At 43.1% G+C, this 19,149-nt stretch overlaps 1 protein-coding gene across 1 annotated transcript in view; it reads right to left on the bottom strand.

Annotated features, from left to right (window-relative positions):
- Positions 1–19,149, bottom strand: part of PIK3C3 (phosphatidylinositol 3-kinase catalytic subunit type 3) — a 699,052-nt gene that overhangs the window by 656,905 nt on the left and 22,998 nt on the right. The window contains exons 2-3 of the mRNA XM_069218786.1: positions 9,743–9,931; positions 1,987–2,130 (exon numbers count right to left, since the gene is read on the bottom strand). Coding sequence (XP_069074887.1) covers positions 1,987–2,130; positions 9,743–9,931 — 333 coding nt within the window. The remainder of the gene's footprint in view (positions 1–1,986; positions 2,131–9,742; positions 9,932–19,149) is intronic.

The raw sequence follows: 19,149 nt of genomic DNA, 5'->3' as shown, positions 1-19,149 counted from the left end.
GAGGTGAAAACGCTGCTGGAATTGAGCGAAAATGCTCATGCTTAGTGTACTAGTCATTATCGGTCTTTTGATACTAAAATCGTACTGCTGTGGCAAAGTAAATTACATGGGTCCAGAATTTTTAGAACCACACTACCGTGACCACTTCCTGTGCCAAGGGTCACTTCTCTATTCATGATTGGCTATTTTCCTTGCATCTAACATGGAGGAAAATTAAATGGTGTGTCCATCTCGCAGGCAACACCTTAGGGGTGGTGCATACCAGGTGAAGCCACTCCCTATAATCATTTGTGTAGTTTCCCACCTTTGCTCCTGCCAAAAGTGGGGATTTGCAGAGGGATTGACCATCTGCTGCTAGCAGCAGGCCTGGGGGTCAAGTTTCAAAGGCAGTAAGCCATTTGAAGCTCGCCGTCAGGGCAATGCACATTCCTGAGGGAGAGGGTGTTAGCACCTCCACCCAGGAAGGCCATTGTTCTACAAACTGGAGAGCCGGGCCTCTCTCCCAGGGATTGTAGATTGGGTGTCTGGAGGTGACAGGCTAGATAGGACCAGTCAGCAACCATGCCAGGGTAGTCAGCTTGTGCAGGGGGCCCCTCTAAGGCACCCCCTCGGTATTTTTAGGGATAAATCTAATACTGGTACCAGGTTGGATTTATCATTCTGAGTTGTTTGATACGAAACAACTCAGGGTTCAGAGTGCCATCAGGTGGCTGGGAAACTAGTATTGACCAGTGTCCAGCACATGTATTATAATGGCTGTTCTGTTCACACACTATGCCCCAGGTTTGGCAAGGATACAGTGGGGGCATACTGTTCATGCAGCTATGCCCTCACATTTAATATGGTGCACCCTGCCTTATGGCTGGAAGGCCTGCCAGAGGGGTGTCTTACCCATAGTATATGCAGTGTATGGTGGACAAGGCACACAGCAGGCTGATGTTTTTAGTTTGCACCAGAACACTCAGCCTGCAGTGGCAGTGCTGGTTGCTTCTGGATACATGGATGGTACAACCAGTGCTCCTGCCCTTAGGAGCTTGCCCTTAATACCCCATGCACTGGGTACCTAAGTACCTTTTAATAGGGACTTATACTGGTAGCTAAAAGGTGTATCCAATTGTGCCAATGCATCACAACAGTTTTAGGGAAAGAGCTCTGGCCCAGGAAACCTGCTTCACAGGGGCCTTAGGCACAATGATTTCTAGGCCACATCATACATCCGGCAAAAAGTGGGAGGCTAACCATCTGAAAAAGAGGCCATTTATCACAGTAGGTGAGGTTAAAATGCTGTTAATCGGAAGAGCATAGGCGTCTTCCTTGCTTAATGCTCAGTCAATGGGCACTCCATAGGTTCTAGAATAGAATTATTGCTATGACCACTATTTACTAAAGATACACTCTGCTGTCCCACTATGTGTCCAGCTTCTGTCACGTTTCCTGGGCACTGAAAATGAGATCCCCTCTGTTCCATCCCCATGAGGTTCCTACCCATCTCCCCATCCCCATTACACTTTTCCTGAGGCCCCTTACGACAAATGGATCTGTCCAGACCAAATTATTTTTTCTTTTCACTCTCGCCCCTTATTGTACAGAACACTACATCTCTAAATAATGACCCCCCTTCTCTTTCTTGCCACACATCCATAGGGCTGATGCTTCCCCCCCCCCCACCTCACCAAACTGTACTCCCCTCAGCCCCTCCGCACTCATCCCAGTTATTTTTGGTGTCATTAATTTTACAGGGTTCAACCACGGTTAGGAAGTATTCTTGTTATTTACGGAACATCTGCTGTCCCTGAAGCCAGTATTCTGTGTTAACTCAGTTTATGTAACCGCCGATAACCACTTATACAGGCAACTGATATCCTTAACTCGTGTCTCGTGTTCTTTGCACTTGTTTATAAAATCTAAGAAACATTTATTTTTTTAATTCGAACACCCACCCCCTTTCCAGCAAGTATACATTATTTTCACAAATCATTTCCATACCCATATTTTCCGAAGAGTGAAACTGTTGTTCCACCGACAGGAACTGCTTTGCCGGGTCCATACACATCCCACACTGTCAGAGCGACTTGTGCACTCCTCGGCAGGTCAGGATACTTCACAGGTAGTCTTAACCACTCGTTCCAGCTGCAAAAAAAAGAAAGACAGAGAATGATGAGAATTTAACTTGGAGATACAAGATCAGACATGTTCGAAGTGAAACACAACACCGATTTGGGTTTGCAGACTCTAGGACACCAGTGCTTCCGACGGTGCTCAGTGAAACTTTAGTACTTTTCCAATGGGCATAAGATGGAGTCTTCATTTTTTTAATGCAGGCAACAATTAATGAGTACCGCTCTCAACTCACAACACTTGAGAAGACACTCAGAAATAGTAGTTCAAGTACAGCAAGAACCTATGAGTCAGCTCTTTTAACAGTCACTGAAACCTACAGCTAAAAAAACACTATGTGCCAAGAGAAGAGGGAGTAAGGGCTCCTCTCACAACAAAGCACAAGTAAGACACGTTTCATGGCTAACATAGGATGGATGGATCCTGATAAAAGTTTTTAAATCACAATTCTCCAAAATAGCAATGAAAGTGATCTCAGGGTAGAAAATGAGGGGTGTCCTTAGAATAGTGCACTTCAGTTTCAAAAATGCATTTAAATATAATACAAAGACACAACAAATAATAACAAAACAAATGGCAAAACAAATTAACAATTGTAGGTTTAAAAAAATAACTTCATCTATGGTTTGTATGCTCTTTGTTCTAGGTGACACGCACAACAACCAGCTATTATGCTACGCTTGTTTTTTGCTAAATCTGTTTCACTTATGTAATTCTCTTTTTTCATATATACGTTTTTCCAATCTGATTAAAATTATCTTGGTATTGGGAGTCGCTAGAGTGCTGCCAGTCAATACAGATGCTCTTTGAAGAGCTCTGTGGCCTTGTTGATCAGTCATTATCTTGCATACATCTTGCACTGGATACAATAAAAAAGGGAGTTTGTGTGTCCTGTAATAACTTACCAGTAAGGGTCAAGAGAAACTGGACTGTTCGGCAACCAGGCAAAGCAAACAGAACAAAACAGATCCAGCAGGGTACCGTGGACTATGGAGTGGCGAACAGCGACTAACGCTGGGGCCTTGCCTTATTCTTCTCTGCCTGTAATGAAAGATGTAGTGAGTTTGGGCACCTGACTGTAATCTGCCCAGAGACTCTCTTGCTTTATGCACTGCTGGGCTTGGTGGCTAGTGCCTTCCTGTGCTGCTGCTGACAAGCTGACAAGCTGACAGCAAGACAAAAGGCAAGCCGATGAGCATCTGCCTGCGCCCTGCCAAAGCTGAGCATCAGAAACCCTGGTCTGTCCAACTCCAAATGCTGCTACTCAGCCCACAAGCTCTTCTCCTTTAACCCTGTTCACCATGGGCCTGTGTCTCCCTTGTTTGGACAAAACGGGCCTTCTCTTGCCCCATGTGTCATTTCTCCTTCCCGAGGAACCCCCACCCCCCTCGACACACACAACATGCCCCACTCCCCAGGCCCACCTGAGAATCACCAAACCCAAAATACACTGCTCCCTCAAATGTTTCCTACTCAACATCCGGTCCCTGGTCAAGCATGCCATCGAAGCCTAGGACCTCTTGGAGAATCTCTCCCTGACCTGCTCTTTCTCACAGAAACCTGGCTCAATCATGCTACTGAACCAGATAATGGCATTACCATACCTTCCCCCAGTTACAAAATTATGAAACACAACAGTGTCAACAAACACAGAGGTTCATAGCCATCATGCATGCAAAAAACTTTAATTGCACTACCACTTTAGCCAACAACAGCAGCTGGGTGAAACACCTGACCTTCAAAATCAACATTCCCAACACCTCCACTATAGGCAGCTGCCTCTTTAATCAACTCCCTGGACCCAGACTCAGATATAGCTTCATCTTATCACCCCGTGAACACTAGTATCTACTTCCATCGTTCTTCTAGGCAACCTCAACTTCCACCTATTTTATCAACTTTACACCAATGCCAGCAACCTCTAAGAAGACTTCAGAATCCTAGGCTCACGAAACGATTCAACAAAACCACCCACATAGAAGGACACCAGCTCAAACTCATCTTCAGCAACTTCCACAAATTAGACACCCCTATCCCTCTCACCTGGACTAACCACTACATCATCCAATTCAACATTCAACTACCCAACCAGAAAAAACACCACAAAACCAGGATCACTTGACGACCATGGAACAAAATCCTTGCCCACAGGACACTGCAGTTCTCACCCACAAGACCCCCAGTCCACCATCTTAGCCCACACCATCATTAACTGTAATGACTGGATACCCACCTGCGCTGATGACCTGGCCACAATTCAAACCTACCCCGGACCTCACCCCGTGCCACTTAGTACACCAAACACCAAAGACCTTCAACACTTACAGTGCCACTGCAAATGCTTGGAATGGCACTGGAGGTTCATCCGTGACGTCACTGACAGAGTTCTACAAATCAGCCCTCAGGATCTACCAAAAAATGCATCAGAGCCACCAAACATCTGGTCCTCTCCTCTTTCATACAGAACAGCAAGAACTCTGCTAAAGAGACCTCTGCCATGGTCAGAGTTCACAGACCTGCCAGTTCAATAACTATCAGCCCTTCTCAGGAACTATCCATCCACTTCTCAGAGAATATCAAAACCTTCTACAACAACTTTGTATCTTAAAATTAGGTGGTTACACCCAATTGTTCGCATATCTATTAAATATGTGAAAGTTGCGGCGGATAAAGTCCATTGAAGTTGGAGAGTTTCCCGATAGTCATTCCTGACTGATATTCAAAGCACCATCACAAAGGGTGAATGTTCTAAACAGGGACAAAGTCCCAGTACGGTAAATACAGTAGAAAAAAGGTATTAAAACACTTATAGGAGTTCCACTGTTATCAAAGAACCATGGCTTTTATTCTTCTTATCAATCTTCTTAGAACAAAGCAGTATCACTTCCAAAGGCAGCAGACACGTTTCATCATTGAGACTTTAGCAAGGCTGCAAAAATGTACATGAGAAGGTATTAATTAGTCAAGACATTACGATGACAACACCAGCAAAATCAGCAAGGATTGTCCTAAGAGGAAGTAATTAGAGAGAAAGAGTATCACGAGTGACAATGTGGCACGTGCCAACATCGAAAACAATGGTGACTGTAACCCCTGCTTTATCCAAAAAAGAACACATTTGTATAAACAAACTTACAACCAAAAAAGTGTAGAAAAAGACAGGCAAGCAGAATCCAGTACAAGAACCTGTTTCACGTGGGGTAGTATGAAACAAGGAAGACAAAAAGAAGTGGCATCAATTGATCTGTGTAGTAGTTGCAATACAAATAGAATACTATGCACAATAACAATCACTATATCCCAAAAGTGCATGTGATAGAGCAGCTATGAATGTACCCATCTGCTTCAGTTAAGTCCTTGCAAATTCAATATTCAACATCTACATTGTGCCAAGAGCCTTGAATGTAGCCCTATGAGACAGTCACAGAACTGCATAAAGCTGGAATCGGAGTACCCGCCCTACAATGGATCCTCTCCTTCCTAACCAAATGTTCCCAAATGGTCAGCCTGGCTGCTTTCCAATCAGGCATCTCCAAACTGATCTGTGGCATTCCAGAGGACTTCTCCCTGAGCCCATACTGTTCAACATCGACAAGACCCTCTCACCACCATCATATGATCCCATGGCTTCAGAATAGTTTCTATGCAGATGCCACACAACTAATCCTCTCTCAGAAGACAGGCCTAGCACTGAATGAAACACTATGCCTATAATCCATGAAGTGGTTGGTTTATGACCTACAGCATCTCAGGTGTCAAGATGTGACTTGGCAAAACCAGAGAGATAGATCAGTGCAATGTGGTTATACAAAATGGACTATCTCCAGCTTTACGGCTGGCATGAAAGAGGACAGAGAGCCACAAACATAGTAGGTTTTGTGTACTAAATTCACTACCCTACACATAGTAAGGGGCATGCTGGGCTTTCATAGTCCAGCTCAAAGTCAACAATATTGGAACAAAATTAATTTATATAGGAGGGTGTTCTACAATCTGAAAAAACTAAAAAATCCTACAAGATCCAATGTTTTTCACCAATTTGTGGGAACTACCAAAAGCTGATCTCAGTGAACAGTCAGCCACCTACTGTATAAACGTGTCTTTGATAAACACTAACGCCAGGTCACATAGACAAATAAATAATGAATAGTGATAAATAAATGATAAATGCAGCCAAAGCAACCATCAAAGAGCACTAAAGCTGGGGTATCCTTCATTGAGCACAAACACTATAGACCAGGGGTCTTCAAAGTGGGGGGCCTCAAGTGATCCCAGGAGGGGCGCCAGACTCTGGCTAAAAGAAGCATTATACAGATAAGTGTTTTGTTTTAAGCAGAAACATGTTTTTGCATTTTTTAAAAGGTAACAGTACTTAACTGCAATGTTTAAACAAGTATAGACATATTTAATCATTGCCATCTTTATAAAAATAATTGTGAACAATTCTGAAGGGGGCCCAATGATTTTTATTTTTCAACTGGGGGGTCGTGGCACAAAAAAGTTTGAAGACCACTGCCATAGACACCGTCACATTTTAAGTGAATAATAAGTTGTGGACATGACTGAGATGGGAAGAAGAATTCAAGAAACAATATATTTGCATGCTCCAGCTTTGTACTGCAGCACCTACATTTCTCTGGTGCGAAGTCTCAAGAATGAAAGGAAAATCACACTGGACCTGACAGTGTTTGAAAAATAAGCTGTGTTGATCTGGCATGTATAATCTAAACACCAAAGCTTCAAGAGAAATGGAGTACAATAAGCCTACTTTAAGGAGATGTGGAGGGGGTCTTACACTAAAGACTACAATGGCCCTGTCAATTTACACATATAGTTAAATCTGCATGTGTTCAGCATTCAAATGGAAAATGAAGTCTTGAAATGTATTTGGTCCATCACTTTCAGACACAAGATGAATCATCAGAGAGAACTCTTGGGAACCAGAACAGGAACTGACACGGGGGAAGCAGAGAAAATATCTACCCTAATCTGTGACTCCCCAGTTACCTACAAGAATTGGAAATCATGAGCCAGAGTCTCAGACATGACCAGACAGGATACACAGCCAATTAGCAAAAGATTATGATCCCAGACAGTAGGGGTGTGGAGTTCCTATAGCCCAATGCCCAGGGCATATTGTTTGCAGAAGCTTGTAATCAAGATTGATGATTTGCTTTCCAAATAAAATGTTCAGAAAAACATTTTTGCTAAAGTAATGCAAAACGTTTAGGTACCAATTTATTGAAGCATCATTTAGTAAAACATGTTGATGCATGCCAATATTTCCCAAAAAAATATTCATAATGGAAAATCAGTTTCAACAAGATTATGGGAAACATGAAAATAAACAAGCTTTGGCAAAACCAACCAATGTGATATTGGTGGTCAGTCTTTTGGTTTTGTCATTGCATGTCTTGTTTTGACATGGCTTTTGTAAAACTTTGTTGTGGGAGATGCCAGTCCCTCACCATTGTAACAAGCATTGACAAAAGCAAAAAATAAATGTGCTTTTTCTCAAAAAGCACACATTTCCACATTAGTTCCAGGCACTGAACAAAACTACTTTTTATGCCAATATGCTCTTAATGAAAGAGCAGAATATTATCTGTCACTCACAGTAAAGCCAGACTATAGATGGATAAAGAGAGAAATAGAATTTTAATAAAAAACAAAAGGTCTTGGTTAACGCCAGACCTAATTAGGGACCCAATTGTTAAAGAAAGTTACAAAAGTGCGCCCATGGTATATGTCTTTGCATTAGTGCAGAATTATGGCTTTCATGAATTTACAAGAAATTACAGTAGAAGATCGGAAAATCCTAGTCCTAGAAAATACTTGTGAGCTGTATCATGAGCAAATGCGCTTGTGTAGATTTGCACGTGCAAACATCTGTTGATTGTTTACAAATTCATTTTCCCTCCAACCACTTTTTTCCCCAACCCTGGAAGAACTTATACTTCTGCCCTGGTCCGGAGTAAATTTCCAGCCTTTCTCGGTATGGGAAAAGATTAGAGAAAAGCTGGTGAAAATCCTTAAAACATGTAAGTTAGTAGGTTTGCACAGACTCAAAGTAATTCCAACCTTGGAACGATTGCTTACTGCTTCGTCCATCCCCAGTATATAGATCTGCAGAAAGGTGGCAAAATTAGGAAACCGCTAATATTCAAGCCATACCATAGTATTAGCCCTGGCATAATCAGAGGCTATTATCAGAGCTCTTATTTAGTAAGACTGTTGCCATAATTTGTCGCAGCACTACATGGCACCAAAGGGACAAGTAGATTTTTTTACAGGACAAGTAGATTTATGAAGCAACCTGTCCCATAGACAAGTTGATAGTTTATTAAATTCCACAACCCTGCAGCACGAAGCAATGGTTAATGCCGATTGAGCAAGACTGTGCTTTTGAAGACTCAGTGGTCTAGAATGCCTTGATCTCTGGGATCACAACTAATCCATATTAAAAGGATTGCACAAAAATCCTTTTGATTGGTTACGGCTAGAGCATGTGGGTCTGAGCAGAGGTGGAACACCTCATGTATGTAAGTGTTGGTATGAGAAACAGGGTATTCAGAGATAACCGCTAACTAATTAAATCATTACAGACTTCACTGAGTAATGCATGTCATTAATAGTGAAAGTACTGACAATCAGAACAGGAGTCCAATGTGGCAGTGAAACTCAGAATAACCTCCTCAAGATGTCCCTCTACCTCATAGCAGAAACCAGAAGATTTATATGGAATAGCTTGGAAACTGTCCCCCGAAAGGGTAGGACCAAATGATAAATAGTCTGAAGATGCTGGGCATTCAAATTCTCTGCAGTATCCAGTCAAAGCCAGTACTTTTGAATATAAGTGTGGCACATCGATTAGAAAATATTCTGTGCTGAAATGATGGTGATCAAAGCAAAATCACAACTCTCACAGCTCACTGAGAATGGCACACCAAACATAGACAGCCAAAATGTAATAACCAAAACATATTATCACATATCAACTGTGGTCTACAATGGAAGGATCAGAATCACAATGTGAGGCAGGCCCTAGACAGACTACAGCTTGACGAGGCCACTGTAGGATCACAATGTTATGGACAAAAGAAGAATGGAACAGAAAACTGTGAGTAACTGGGCAAATCTCATCATCTGATGGTTCCTTAAATTTCGAAATATGCGTAATATAGTATACATTTCTATTATGTAAATAACACTAATTGCACAATGTCCAGGGTATTATTGTCACAAATACACGCTCCCACCTATTCACAACACATCCCAGTTTTATGGTGTACTAGTATCAGCAGATCTCTGTGTACCATACTGCTATACTTACAGCATCTCACGTTTGAGATGATATGTATTTCAAAAGTACTCTGTAAAAAGGTCTTATGCTCAGGGGATCCTGCACCGTGCTATTTAAATATCGAAATTTAAAAGAAAAAAAATATATAATAATACACTTGGATTTCAACTTCATTTAAAAAAATCTGAGGGGATTTTGAAAATGTGTGTTGCTTAGATTATAGAATACTACATTTCAGTTGGTGTTAAATAGGTGCCACAATACCTTTTTAGAGTTCTGGAGCTAAAACTTTTGGTTCACACATGGACCATTTCTACTTACTTCCAGCGAGTACTGAATGCCTTGTAAGATGTTCTCACTGGAAGAGCAAGAGGCTTCCCTTCTGCAAATACTTGGCATGTAACGTAGAGGTCCGAACATGTTTCCTGGTACAGGCCAGAGAATTTCAGCATCGGGTCCTGCAGAACAGCCTTATAACTCTTCTGCTCCCTCTTCCCTTCCAGACTCCCGCTGTAAATAAAAAAAAATACAGATTGTCATACCCCATGGTTCATATACTAACTGATGTAAAGGTGTAAATGTAACTTGCATAATTTGTGAAATTATAAATAAATCCAATATACTGAAAATCGAAATTTCTAAAACAGATCTGCAAATGCCTGGTCTTTGTTTACACGAGTCAATTTAGAAAATACTTATCAAAGAAGTGGGAAGCAGTAAGATCACAAGCTTACAAAATATGCAACTGGTGACAAACTGTTAGTTTAATGTCAAATGAGGAATATTGTACATTACGTTATAGGAAATTATTTATTCCATTATTTATTCCAAGATGAAGCCATAGAAGCGGCATAAAACACCAAGCATGACTTCCTGCAGGGACAAACACTCTCAACTGATGTATATTCCCTCAGCAGTGTGTAATTTCTATTGTCCGAGGGCATATTGTTTGGGATCAAGGACATCAGGTTTTCAAGTTTGTGTCCATTGGACATGTAGGCCCAATTCCCTGAAGTACAAACCTGTGGCTGCCAGTTCACAACACCACATTAACATTCTGTGAAAGAGCATTGTCTTTTTAAGATTTGTATCCACAAATTCATGTTGTTCGAGCTGAAAAGCCGTGTCTCTTCAAGATTTGTAAGATCTGTATCCATATAATCATGCAGTTTGAACTTGTATTTATGACTGATAAATGCAAAATCTTTATAACGGGGTGAGTTCTAAGGAAATGCTCTGACCGCAGTTTTCACCACTGACAGTGATTCAAGTACAAAAATATTCAACACAAAGATGCAGAATTTAACAATCTGGGGCTACCTATAATGCTTCCAGAAAGGTTTCTGTGGATATTTGAATCTAATCAGAAAGCAAACAGTAAGCTTGAAAACTGTTTGCACTCGAAATAAAATGTACAAAAAAACATAGCATCTAGAAGAAAACCATTTTGCTGAACTGTGCAGTTTTAGGCGTAATTTAGTAAAAGGTAATTGATATAAGCTAGCATTTCCAAAACATTTTAATGATTGAAAATGAGTGTAAAAACAGTTTCGGCAAAATTAAAGGAAATATGAAAATGAGCAAATATTGGCAAAAGAAATTTGGTATAGCATGGTTACCACACTTTGGGTTTGTTAGTGCGTGTTTTGTCCTGACAGATTTTTTTAAACTTTATTGTTGTGGGAGGTGGTGGGACCTCACCAAAGTAACAGAGCCTAAAAGCAAAACCTTTTTTGGGTCTCAAAAAGAGCACGCTGCCATAGCAGTCCCTGGTACTAAAAGAAAGTACCGTGGGTGCCAATGTGCTCCTTGCAAATGAGCAAACTGTTACTCAAAGTGAGGTTAGCCTAAATGAAATTATAGAAGGTCTTGGCCAATGTCAGAGTAATTAGGGGGACAATCATTAAACAAAGTTATAAAAGTAAACCCATGTATATGTCTTTGTGTTTGTGCAGATTTGTCAATGTCATTAATTTACAAGAATTTACAGAAATAAACTGTGCTCCAAGAAAAAGCTTAAACTGCATTCTAGCGTAAATATATGTGCATGTATCTGCTGAGGGTTTGCAAGTTCACTTTCTCTACCACCCCTTTTACCTACCCTGGTTCACAATTTATTCTGCCTTTTCAGGAGTACATTTTCCAACCTTTTATAATATGGAAAGAGATTAGAGAATAGTTAAACGTGCAAGTTTGTATGTGGGCACACCCTCAAAAGGGTATTCCAACCTTGGAACCATCACTCCTCGGTACTTCAAAACCCAGTATACAGATCTGCACAAATGTGGCAAAATCAGGGCATTACTAGAATACAAACCATGCTATAATTTAAGTCCTAGATAATCAGATAAATTATTCTAAGAGCTTTGATATAATGAGAATGCAGTCACAATTTTTCACCTCACTGCAAGGCACCAGTGGGACAAGTGGATTTTTCTTTTTTACAGGACAAGTAGATTTATGAAACATCCCCTCCTGTCGGCAAGCAGATATTTTATAAAATTCCACACCCTTGCCAAACTCACTCACCTATGACCTACACTACACCTTCCACATTTCGGAAAGGCACGTTCAACACATCTTACCCTTAACACATACAACCCAATAAAAAAAAAACATGCAGTCAAACAACAACAAAACCAATAACTATCCTGTAACAAAAATCATTCAACGTTGGTATACCTCTGTGCCAACAATCGGGAGATTTCCAACCTTGGTAAAATAGACAATCCTGAATCTTGCCCAGCCACATCGCCTTCTAGCAACCTAAAATCCAAAACACATTACTTTGATTTCCTCAACCGTCCCCTTGTAGAGTGAACTATCAGCCAGAAGGGCATTCTGGAGCTGAGGGGGTGTGGAGTCTAGCCACACTTCGAGCCTGGTGGTACTACTTGAAAAGGCAGGTCTTCAGCTTATTGTGTAATTCAAGAAATTAGGAGGAGGCTCTTATTGTAGCAACAGGTCATTCCACACTTTACGAGTGATGCACGAGAAGGCTCGCCCAACGGAACTGGATTTCCGTATAAGTGGGATTTGTGCAAGTAGGAGTCTGGAGGAGCGGCGGTGTCAGAAAGGTCTGTGAAAGCAGGTTCAATTGAGGTATGCTGGGCCAGTGTTATGGAGTACCTTGAAAATGTGGGTGAGGAGTATGAATTGTGTTTGTTTGTAAATGGGGAGCCAGTTGAGCTCCTTCAGGTGTGGTGTGATGTGAGTGTGGCATAAGGCTGGCTGTACAGTTCTGAATGGCCTTCAACTTTCTAGTGATTTTTTTTTTTTTTTTATTGATCCCAGCACAGAGGGATTTCCAGTAGTCCAGCTGCTTGTGGCTAGGGTGTGGGTGACTGTTTTCTGGGTGCTGATTGGGACCCATTTGAAATCTTCCTCTGCATCTTCAGGGTGTGAAAGCATGAGGCAGTGACAGAACTGATTTGGTTGGTCATGTTGAGTTTGCTGTTGATGATTATCCTGAGGTTCTTGGCGTGAGTGGTAGGGGGCGAGTCGCGGTCTTAGCTCTGACTGCCATGAAGTGAGATTCTCTTCCAAAAGAGCACAATTTCAGTGTTGTTACTGTTTAGCTTTAGACAGTCGGTCTTCATCCAGTGGGAGATTGCAGTCATGCAGGAATTCAAATTGATCCGGGTGCTGGGCGTCTTGTCCATAGGGAAGAAGATGAGTTGTGTATTGTCGGATGTTAATGCCATAAGAGCGGATTATGCTGGATAGATGGATCATGTATGCATTGAAGAAGGTCAGGTTCAGGCAGGATCCCTGCTGAACTCCGCAGTCATGGTCATGGGCATACAAGGTGTACGGTGCTAGGTTGACTGACTAAGTCCTTCCAGTCAGGAAGGAGCAGATCCACTGAAGCACATGTCCTTTCATTTAAATGTCATGCAAATGTTGGACAAGGATGTGGTGGGAGACCTAATCAAATGTCACAGAGAGGCCCAGGAGCATAAGGGCCACTATTTCTCCTCTGTCCAAAGTCATGTGGCGGCGATGAGGGAAGTTTCTGTGCTGTGGTTGGGTCTGAAGACAGTTTGAGTGGTGTTGAGGAGTTCGAGCTCATTGAACTATTCGGTGAAGTGTCTGTTAAGGATTTTCTCCAAGTCCTTGGCTGGGAATGCTAGCAGGGAGAGCAGCCTGTAGTTGGCGAGCACCGAGCACTGCTGGATGGGCGATGCGTGGATTCTTTTCTGCCGCGTTTGCATCAATGCTTTTCCAGCCGGACTGAAGATGCGTTGATTCCTTATTGTGGTGCAGCATTGATGAAGAAAATGACACTCAGGGCTGATGTGTGGAAAATCCAGACACACGGCAATGATGGATCCACGCTGAAGCAGGTGATGCGTCGCTTTCGCAGCCACGAGACAGATGCTGCATCGATATTCAGCCGCGGTGCAGGCGCTGCTTCGATTTTTTCGCCACAACGGCCTCGGTGCACGGATTTTACTTCAGGTCACCAGCTTCCACTTCCAAGGGCCCAGGGAAGTTTCTCCAAGGGCTTGGACTGAGCTTGCCCCCCATTGTGAAGTCCGAGGGACATCAAAGACTTAAACTGCCATTGCCTGGGTTCTTTTTGCTGGGAGTACTGACTTGCTAGGTGGTGCCAAATCCAGTCCCTGGGCCCTTAGAAGAAGCTGGTAACCTGCGAGGGAAAATCCACGCAACGCTGTGTGCACGTCAGAAAAATCGAGGCCGCGCCTGTCCCACGGCTGAAAATTCAACGCAGCGTCTGCCTTGCGGCTGGAGAATCAACGTCAAGGCAGCGCCTGTTCTCAACGCGGATCCTTCGTACAATGTGTCAGAATTTTCCACGCACCGACCATGGGTGCAAAAATCTTCATCATCACTGCACAGACCTAAAACAGCTTGTCCAGAAATCGACACATTTGTGAGTAAGGAATCTACACATCGCTTGCTTTTCTGATGCACGTTCGCCCATGCAGCTTAATTTTTGACACATTCCAGGAACTTTGTGCTAAAACAACGCATCCATTGATTTCTATATAGTAAGACTCTTTTTACTTTAAAAAATAATATCTTTACCTGTGTATGCTGGATTTTTGTTGTTTTGGACCTCGTTTGATTTAGATAAATACTGGCTATTATTCTAAACTGGTGTAGATGTTCATTTGTGGTGTTGTCACTGTGCTACTGTGCGTGTTTGGGCAAATATTTTACACATGGCCTCTGTGATAAGCCTGACGTCTTGTGCCAAGCTACCAAGGGGGTAGGCAAGGGTTATCTGAGCTGTGTATCTCCCCTTACCCTGACTAGAGTGAGGGTCCCTACTTGGACAGGGTGTAGACTGACTGCCAACTAGAGACCCCATTTCTAGCAAAATGTTACTATGCGATGGTTCAAAGAAATGGTACATAAAATTTCACAGTTTAGAAGAAAACAAAAAAAAACATCTTGTTGCACTTTTTGTAAACATTTAATTTTGAAAGCAAAGAATTAATAATCTTGCTGTCAGCCTTCTGCAAATATTTGCATTTAATCAGAAAGCATTCTGAGAGTATTTTACATAGCGTCATATTGTTAAACATTGCAAATGGTGTACACATTTTTTTAGTGGAACCAGTCAGTAGTGCAGTCCGAGCTTACACCATTTATTTAGAACGCTCACCCCAATAATAAAGTGTAGGAAGCTGGCCTGGTGTGTGGTAGGTACCTATTGTACTTACACCTTACACCAGGTCCAGGGTTCCACTATCAGTGAAATGTAGACTGTTTGTGGAAGCCAGGCTCTCTAGAGGTAGCTGTGGATGAGCAGCCAAGGCTTATCTAGGAGCTCAAGCAATACCAGTGTAGCCACAGAGCACTTACGCACATGAAAGAAAACACTCAGTATTACAAAAATAAAGGAATTTTATTTTAGTGACACAATCACCAAAAAGTACTAGAGAGGCAACCCTGCCACAGGAGGTAAGTAACACACTAGATATGTACACTAGTTATCAGAAATATGCATAGAAAGTGATACAAAACAGTGCAAATGCAATAAAACAATAGTGACCCTGGGGGAGCCCAAACCATATACTAGAAAAATGGAATGTGAACACAGGACCCCCTCCTAGGTATGTGGAATGTGTAGAGGGGAGCTGGGGGTACTAGGAAACCCCAAAGGTATGTACCACAGTGCCCCCTAGCGACCAGGAGGAAAGGAGTAAATTACTAGATTTTTCCCAAACCACCCAAAAGGAAGAAAACTGAGAAAATGCAATACCCAGACAAGACTGCAAGAAACCAGTGGTGGATTCCTGAAGAGGAAGACCTGTGGAAGAAGGGGACCAAGTCCAGAAATCACAGAAGAGTCCAGGAGGAGGAGGAGCTACTACCCACCATGCTGTGGATGCAGGAGTTGGTTGACGGTAGGACGAAGACGGTCAGGAATGCAGCCCTGGAGCGGGTGAAGAGTTCCTGGAGGATGCAGTCGACGTCCCATGCCGGATGGATGATTGCAGTCTGTCAGTGGCATGGAAAAGCCACCAACAAGCCTTGGCAAAGGCAGAAGTTGTGGTGAAGCAAAAGTGGAGCTGCCGGGGGACCAGCAAGGTCCAGGAAGTCTCAACCCCTGGGGGTGGGGGGAGTCCTAGGGGGACCTTCAGCAAGGCAGAGAGTCCACAGAAGAAGATGCAGCCCCCAAAGGAGACCCACTGAATGAGGAACCAGGAGTCCCAGAGGAGCCCACGCAGCAGAACTGGAGAAGGGTCTCACCCCGCAGAAGAAGCACGCAGAGGGCTGTGCATCGCAGGAAGGAGTGCTGAGGGCTGGGGCGACACGGAGCTTGAAGATCACTTGGAGGAGATGCAAACAAGCCTTGGTAAATGCAGGAGATGCGGTGCCAGGGGGGTACTGTCCTGCGTGGGTAGGCAAGGGCTTACCTCCACCAATGTTGGATAGCTGGCAGAGAGGACCAAGAGGACTACTCTGGACCACCACCTGTGGCGCAGGATCCATGTAGCTCAGAATGAGAGGATATCCACGGAGCCGGTCGCAGAGGAGTGACTCCTTCACTTCAAGGGATATTCCTTCTTCCTTCTTGTGCAGACTGAAGATTTGCCTTCCTCAGAGGATGCACAGCCAGGGAAATGTTGCAGAAGCTGGAAGGAGCCGTGGAAACAATGTTGCAAGGAGAGTCTTCGCAGTTCCAGTGGTTAGAAGTCAAAGTAGAGGTTACAGAGAAGTCTTGCTGGAATCTTGAGGACCCACCCACGAGAGAAACCCTAATTACCCCCGAAAGGGGGATTGGGTCACGTAGCCAGGTGACCACCTATCAGGAGGGGGCTCTGACGTCACCTGCCTGACCTGACCACTCAAATGCTCCCAGAGGTCCTTGCCAACCTTGGATTCAAGATGGCAGAACCCAGGGACCCTCTGGAGGAGCTCTGGGCACCACCCTTGGGGTGGTGAGACAGGGGAGTGGTCACTCCCCTTTTCCATTGTCCAGTTTCACGCAAGAGCAGGGACTGGAGGTCCCTGAGCCGGTGTAGACTAGTTTAAGGACAGAGGGCACCAAATGTGCCCTTCAAAGCATACCAGTGGCTTAGAGAGGCTACTCCTCCCAAGCCATGTAACACCAATTTCCAAAGGGCAAGGGTGTTATCCCCCTCTCCCAAAGGAAATCGTTTCTTCTGCCTTCCTGGGCTTGAGATGTTTAAGCAGCAGAATGGCAGAAACCTGTCTGAGGGGTGGCAGCAGCTTGGGCTGCCCGGAAAACCCCAGAAGGGTGGTAGAAGCAATGCTGGGGGTCCTCTAAGGAGCCCCCAGAGTGCATGGAATCATACTTTCAATACCGGCAACAGTATTGGGGTATGATTCTGACATGTTTGATACCAAACATGCCTAGGTTTGGGAGTTATCATTATGTAGCTCAGGGTTCTGCAAAGTCGGTCCTGGAGAGCCGGGTCCATGCCAGATTTTTAGCATATCCACATTTAGGAAAATGTAGATTTCTGAAACATCTTTTTTCTAAATGTGGATATGCTAAAAATCTGGCATGGACCCGGCTCTCCAGGACCTACTTTGCAGAACCCTGATGTAGCTGGACATAGGTCACTACCTATGTCCAGTACACACAAACAAATGGTGTCACCGCACTCACGAAGTCCAGGAAAATGGAACTGGAGTTCGTGGGGGCACCTCTGCTAGTGCAGGGGTGCCCTCACACACAGGTACTTGCACCCTGCCCTCTAGGCTAGGAGGGCCTTACTTACATAGGGGTGACCTACAGTGACCTGATGCAGTGAACTATAGTGAAAAAGGGTGCATGCACCCTTTCAAGCAGGCTGCAATGGCAGGTCTGCAGAGCACTTTGCATGGATCCCCTGGTACCCCAATACCCTAGGTCCCATATACTAGGGACTTACATGGGGTCACCAGTATGCCAAATGTGGGGTGAAAAGGGTTCAAGTAACCATGTTTAAAGGGAGAGAGCATAAACACTGGGGTCCTGCTGGTTATCAGGATCCGAGTGAACACAGTCAAACACACTGACAAACAGGCAAAATATGGGGGTAAGCATGCTAAAATCAGGCTACTTTCCTACATAAAGTATCTGCATTAATGAACCATAAGTACAAGTATGAATAGTATTAACATGGACATAAATATGACCTATACTGCAGACAATTCCCTTCCCTGCTCCATAATGTAATACTGTAATTTGGCAGACAAAAGATTTGTGCTGCAGGGGGTTGGGCCACTTGTCCCAAGGACAAAAAAAACAAAACTGGAAACTTGTTGTCATCGACTCCAAACAATATGTCCTGTGTGTCAGGCTATAGGAATTCCACACCCCTGATCATACTTGTTCTTTAAGTGCAAGAGCGAACTTAATTGCCTTCACATGCTCTTCGTTCGTCTGAAAATCATTCTTAGTGAGCTTTTGTCCTAATATACTCCACTTCACTACAGCCAAATCCACTTTAATATGCGTAATTGTTAAACCAGCCATTTGCAGTGCCAACAGTACAATTAACTTCAAATTTACATCATGTTCTTTCTTGTCCTTCCTAAATAACAAAATGTCATATTGCACCATTTTCAATGATTCCACATGCAACTCATTAGTCTCTCTTAAAACTAGCCAGAGCACTTGTTAATCTGAATGTCATTCTTTTGTAACAAAAGAATCTTTCTGATTGAAAAATGCCATGGAGTGTGGTGAGTCTTCCTGCAAATCAACATGATGATATGAACTTAGGAAAGCCATTTTTGAAAACACCTACACCTAAAACAATGAAGATAGCAATTCTACAAATTCAGAAGAGGATAACTGTTGTTCAAAATTGTTTCATTGAGCAATCCTAATTCAATGTAAAGAATCAACTCCCCCAAACATTTTTATGGCAATTACTAATGGGGGATAAAGAATCAGAACTCTCAATAGGTTCAATGATGTCTGTGGTATAGAAATCCTTCAATGTTTACTTCAACTTTGGTCTATGTGTGAGTGACACATTTCTGGTCTTTTGCCATCGATGTTGCATATAATCTTTTTTTAACAATTAGTTGTTTAAAATTCTTGAATTTCCCTACTTCACGCTAAAACACATCCCCAAAATCTCTTTTCAGCTTTGTGTTCATCCCTACACTTGAATCATGTTCAGTCATGCTAATCACAGAATACACAGGTGGATCCACTGTTGGGTTCAGCATCATCCTCCAACTCCTTCTGATGTGGAACTCCAAGATTGATTCCCATTTCATAGCCATAT

This window comes from Pleurodeles waltl, chromosome 1_1 (genome assembly GCF_031143425.1).
Source record: "Pleurodeles waltl isolate 20211129_DDA chromosome 1_1, aPleWal1.hap1.20221129, whole genome shotgun sequence".
Taxonomy (NCBI): domain Eukaryota; kingdom Metazoa; phylum Chordata; class Amphibia; order Caudata; family Salamandridae; genus Pleurodeles; species Pleurodeles waltl.
This window is presented reverse-complemented; position numbering and strand designations above follow the sequence as displayed.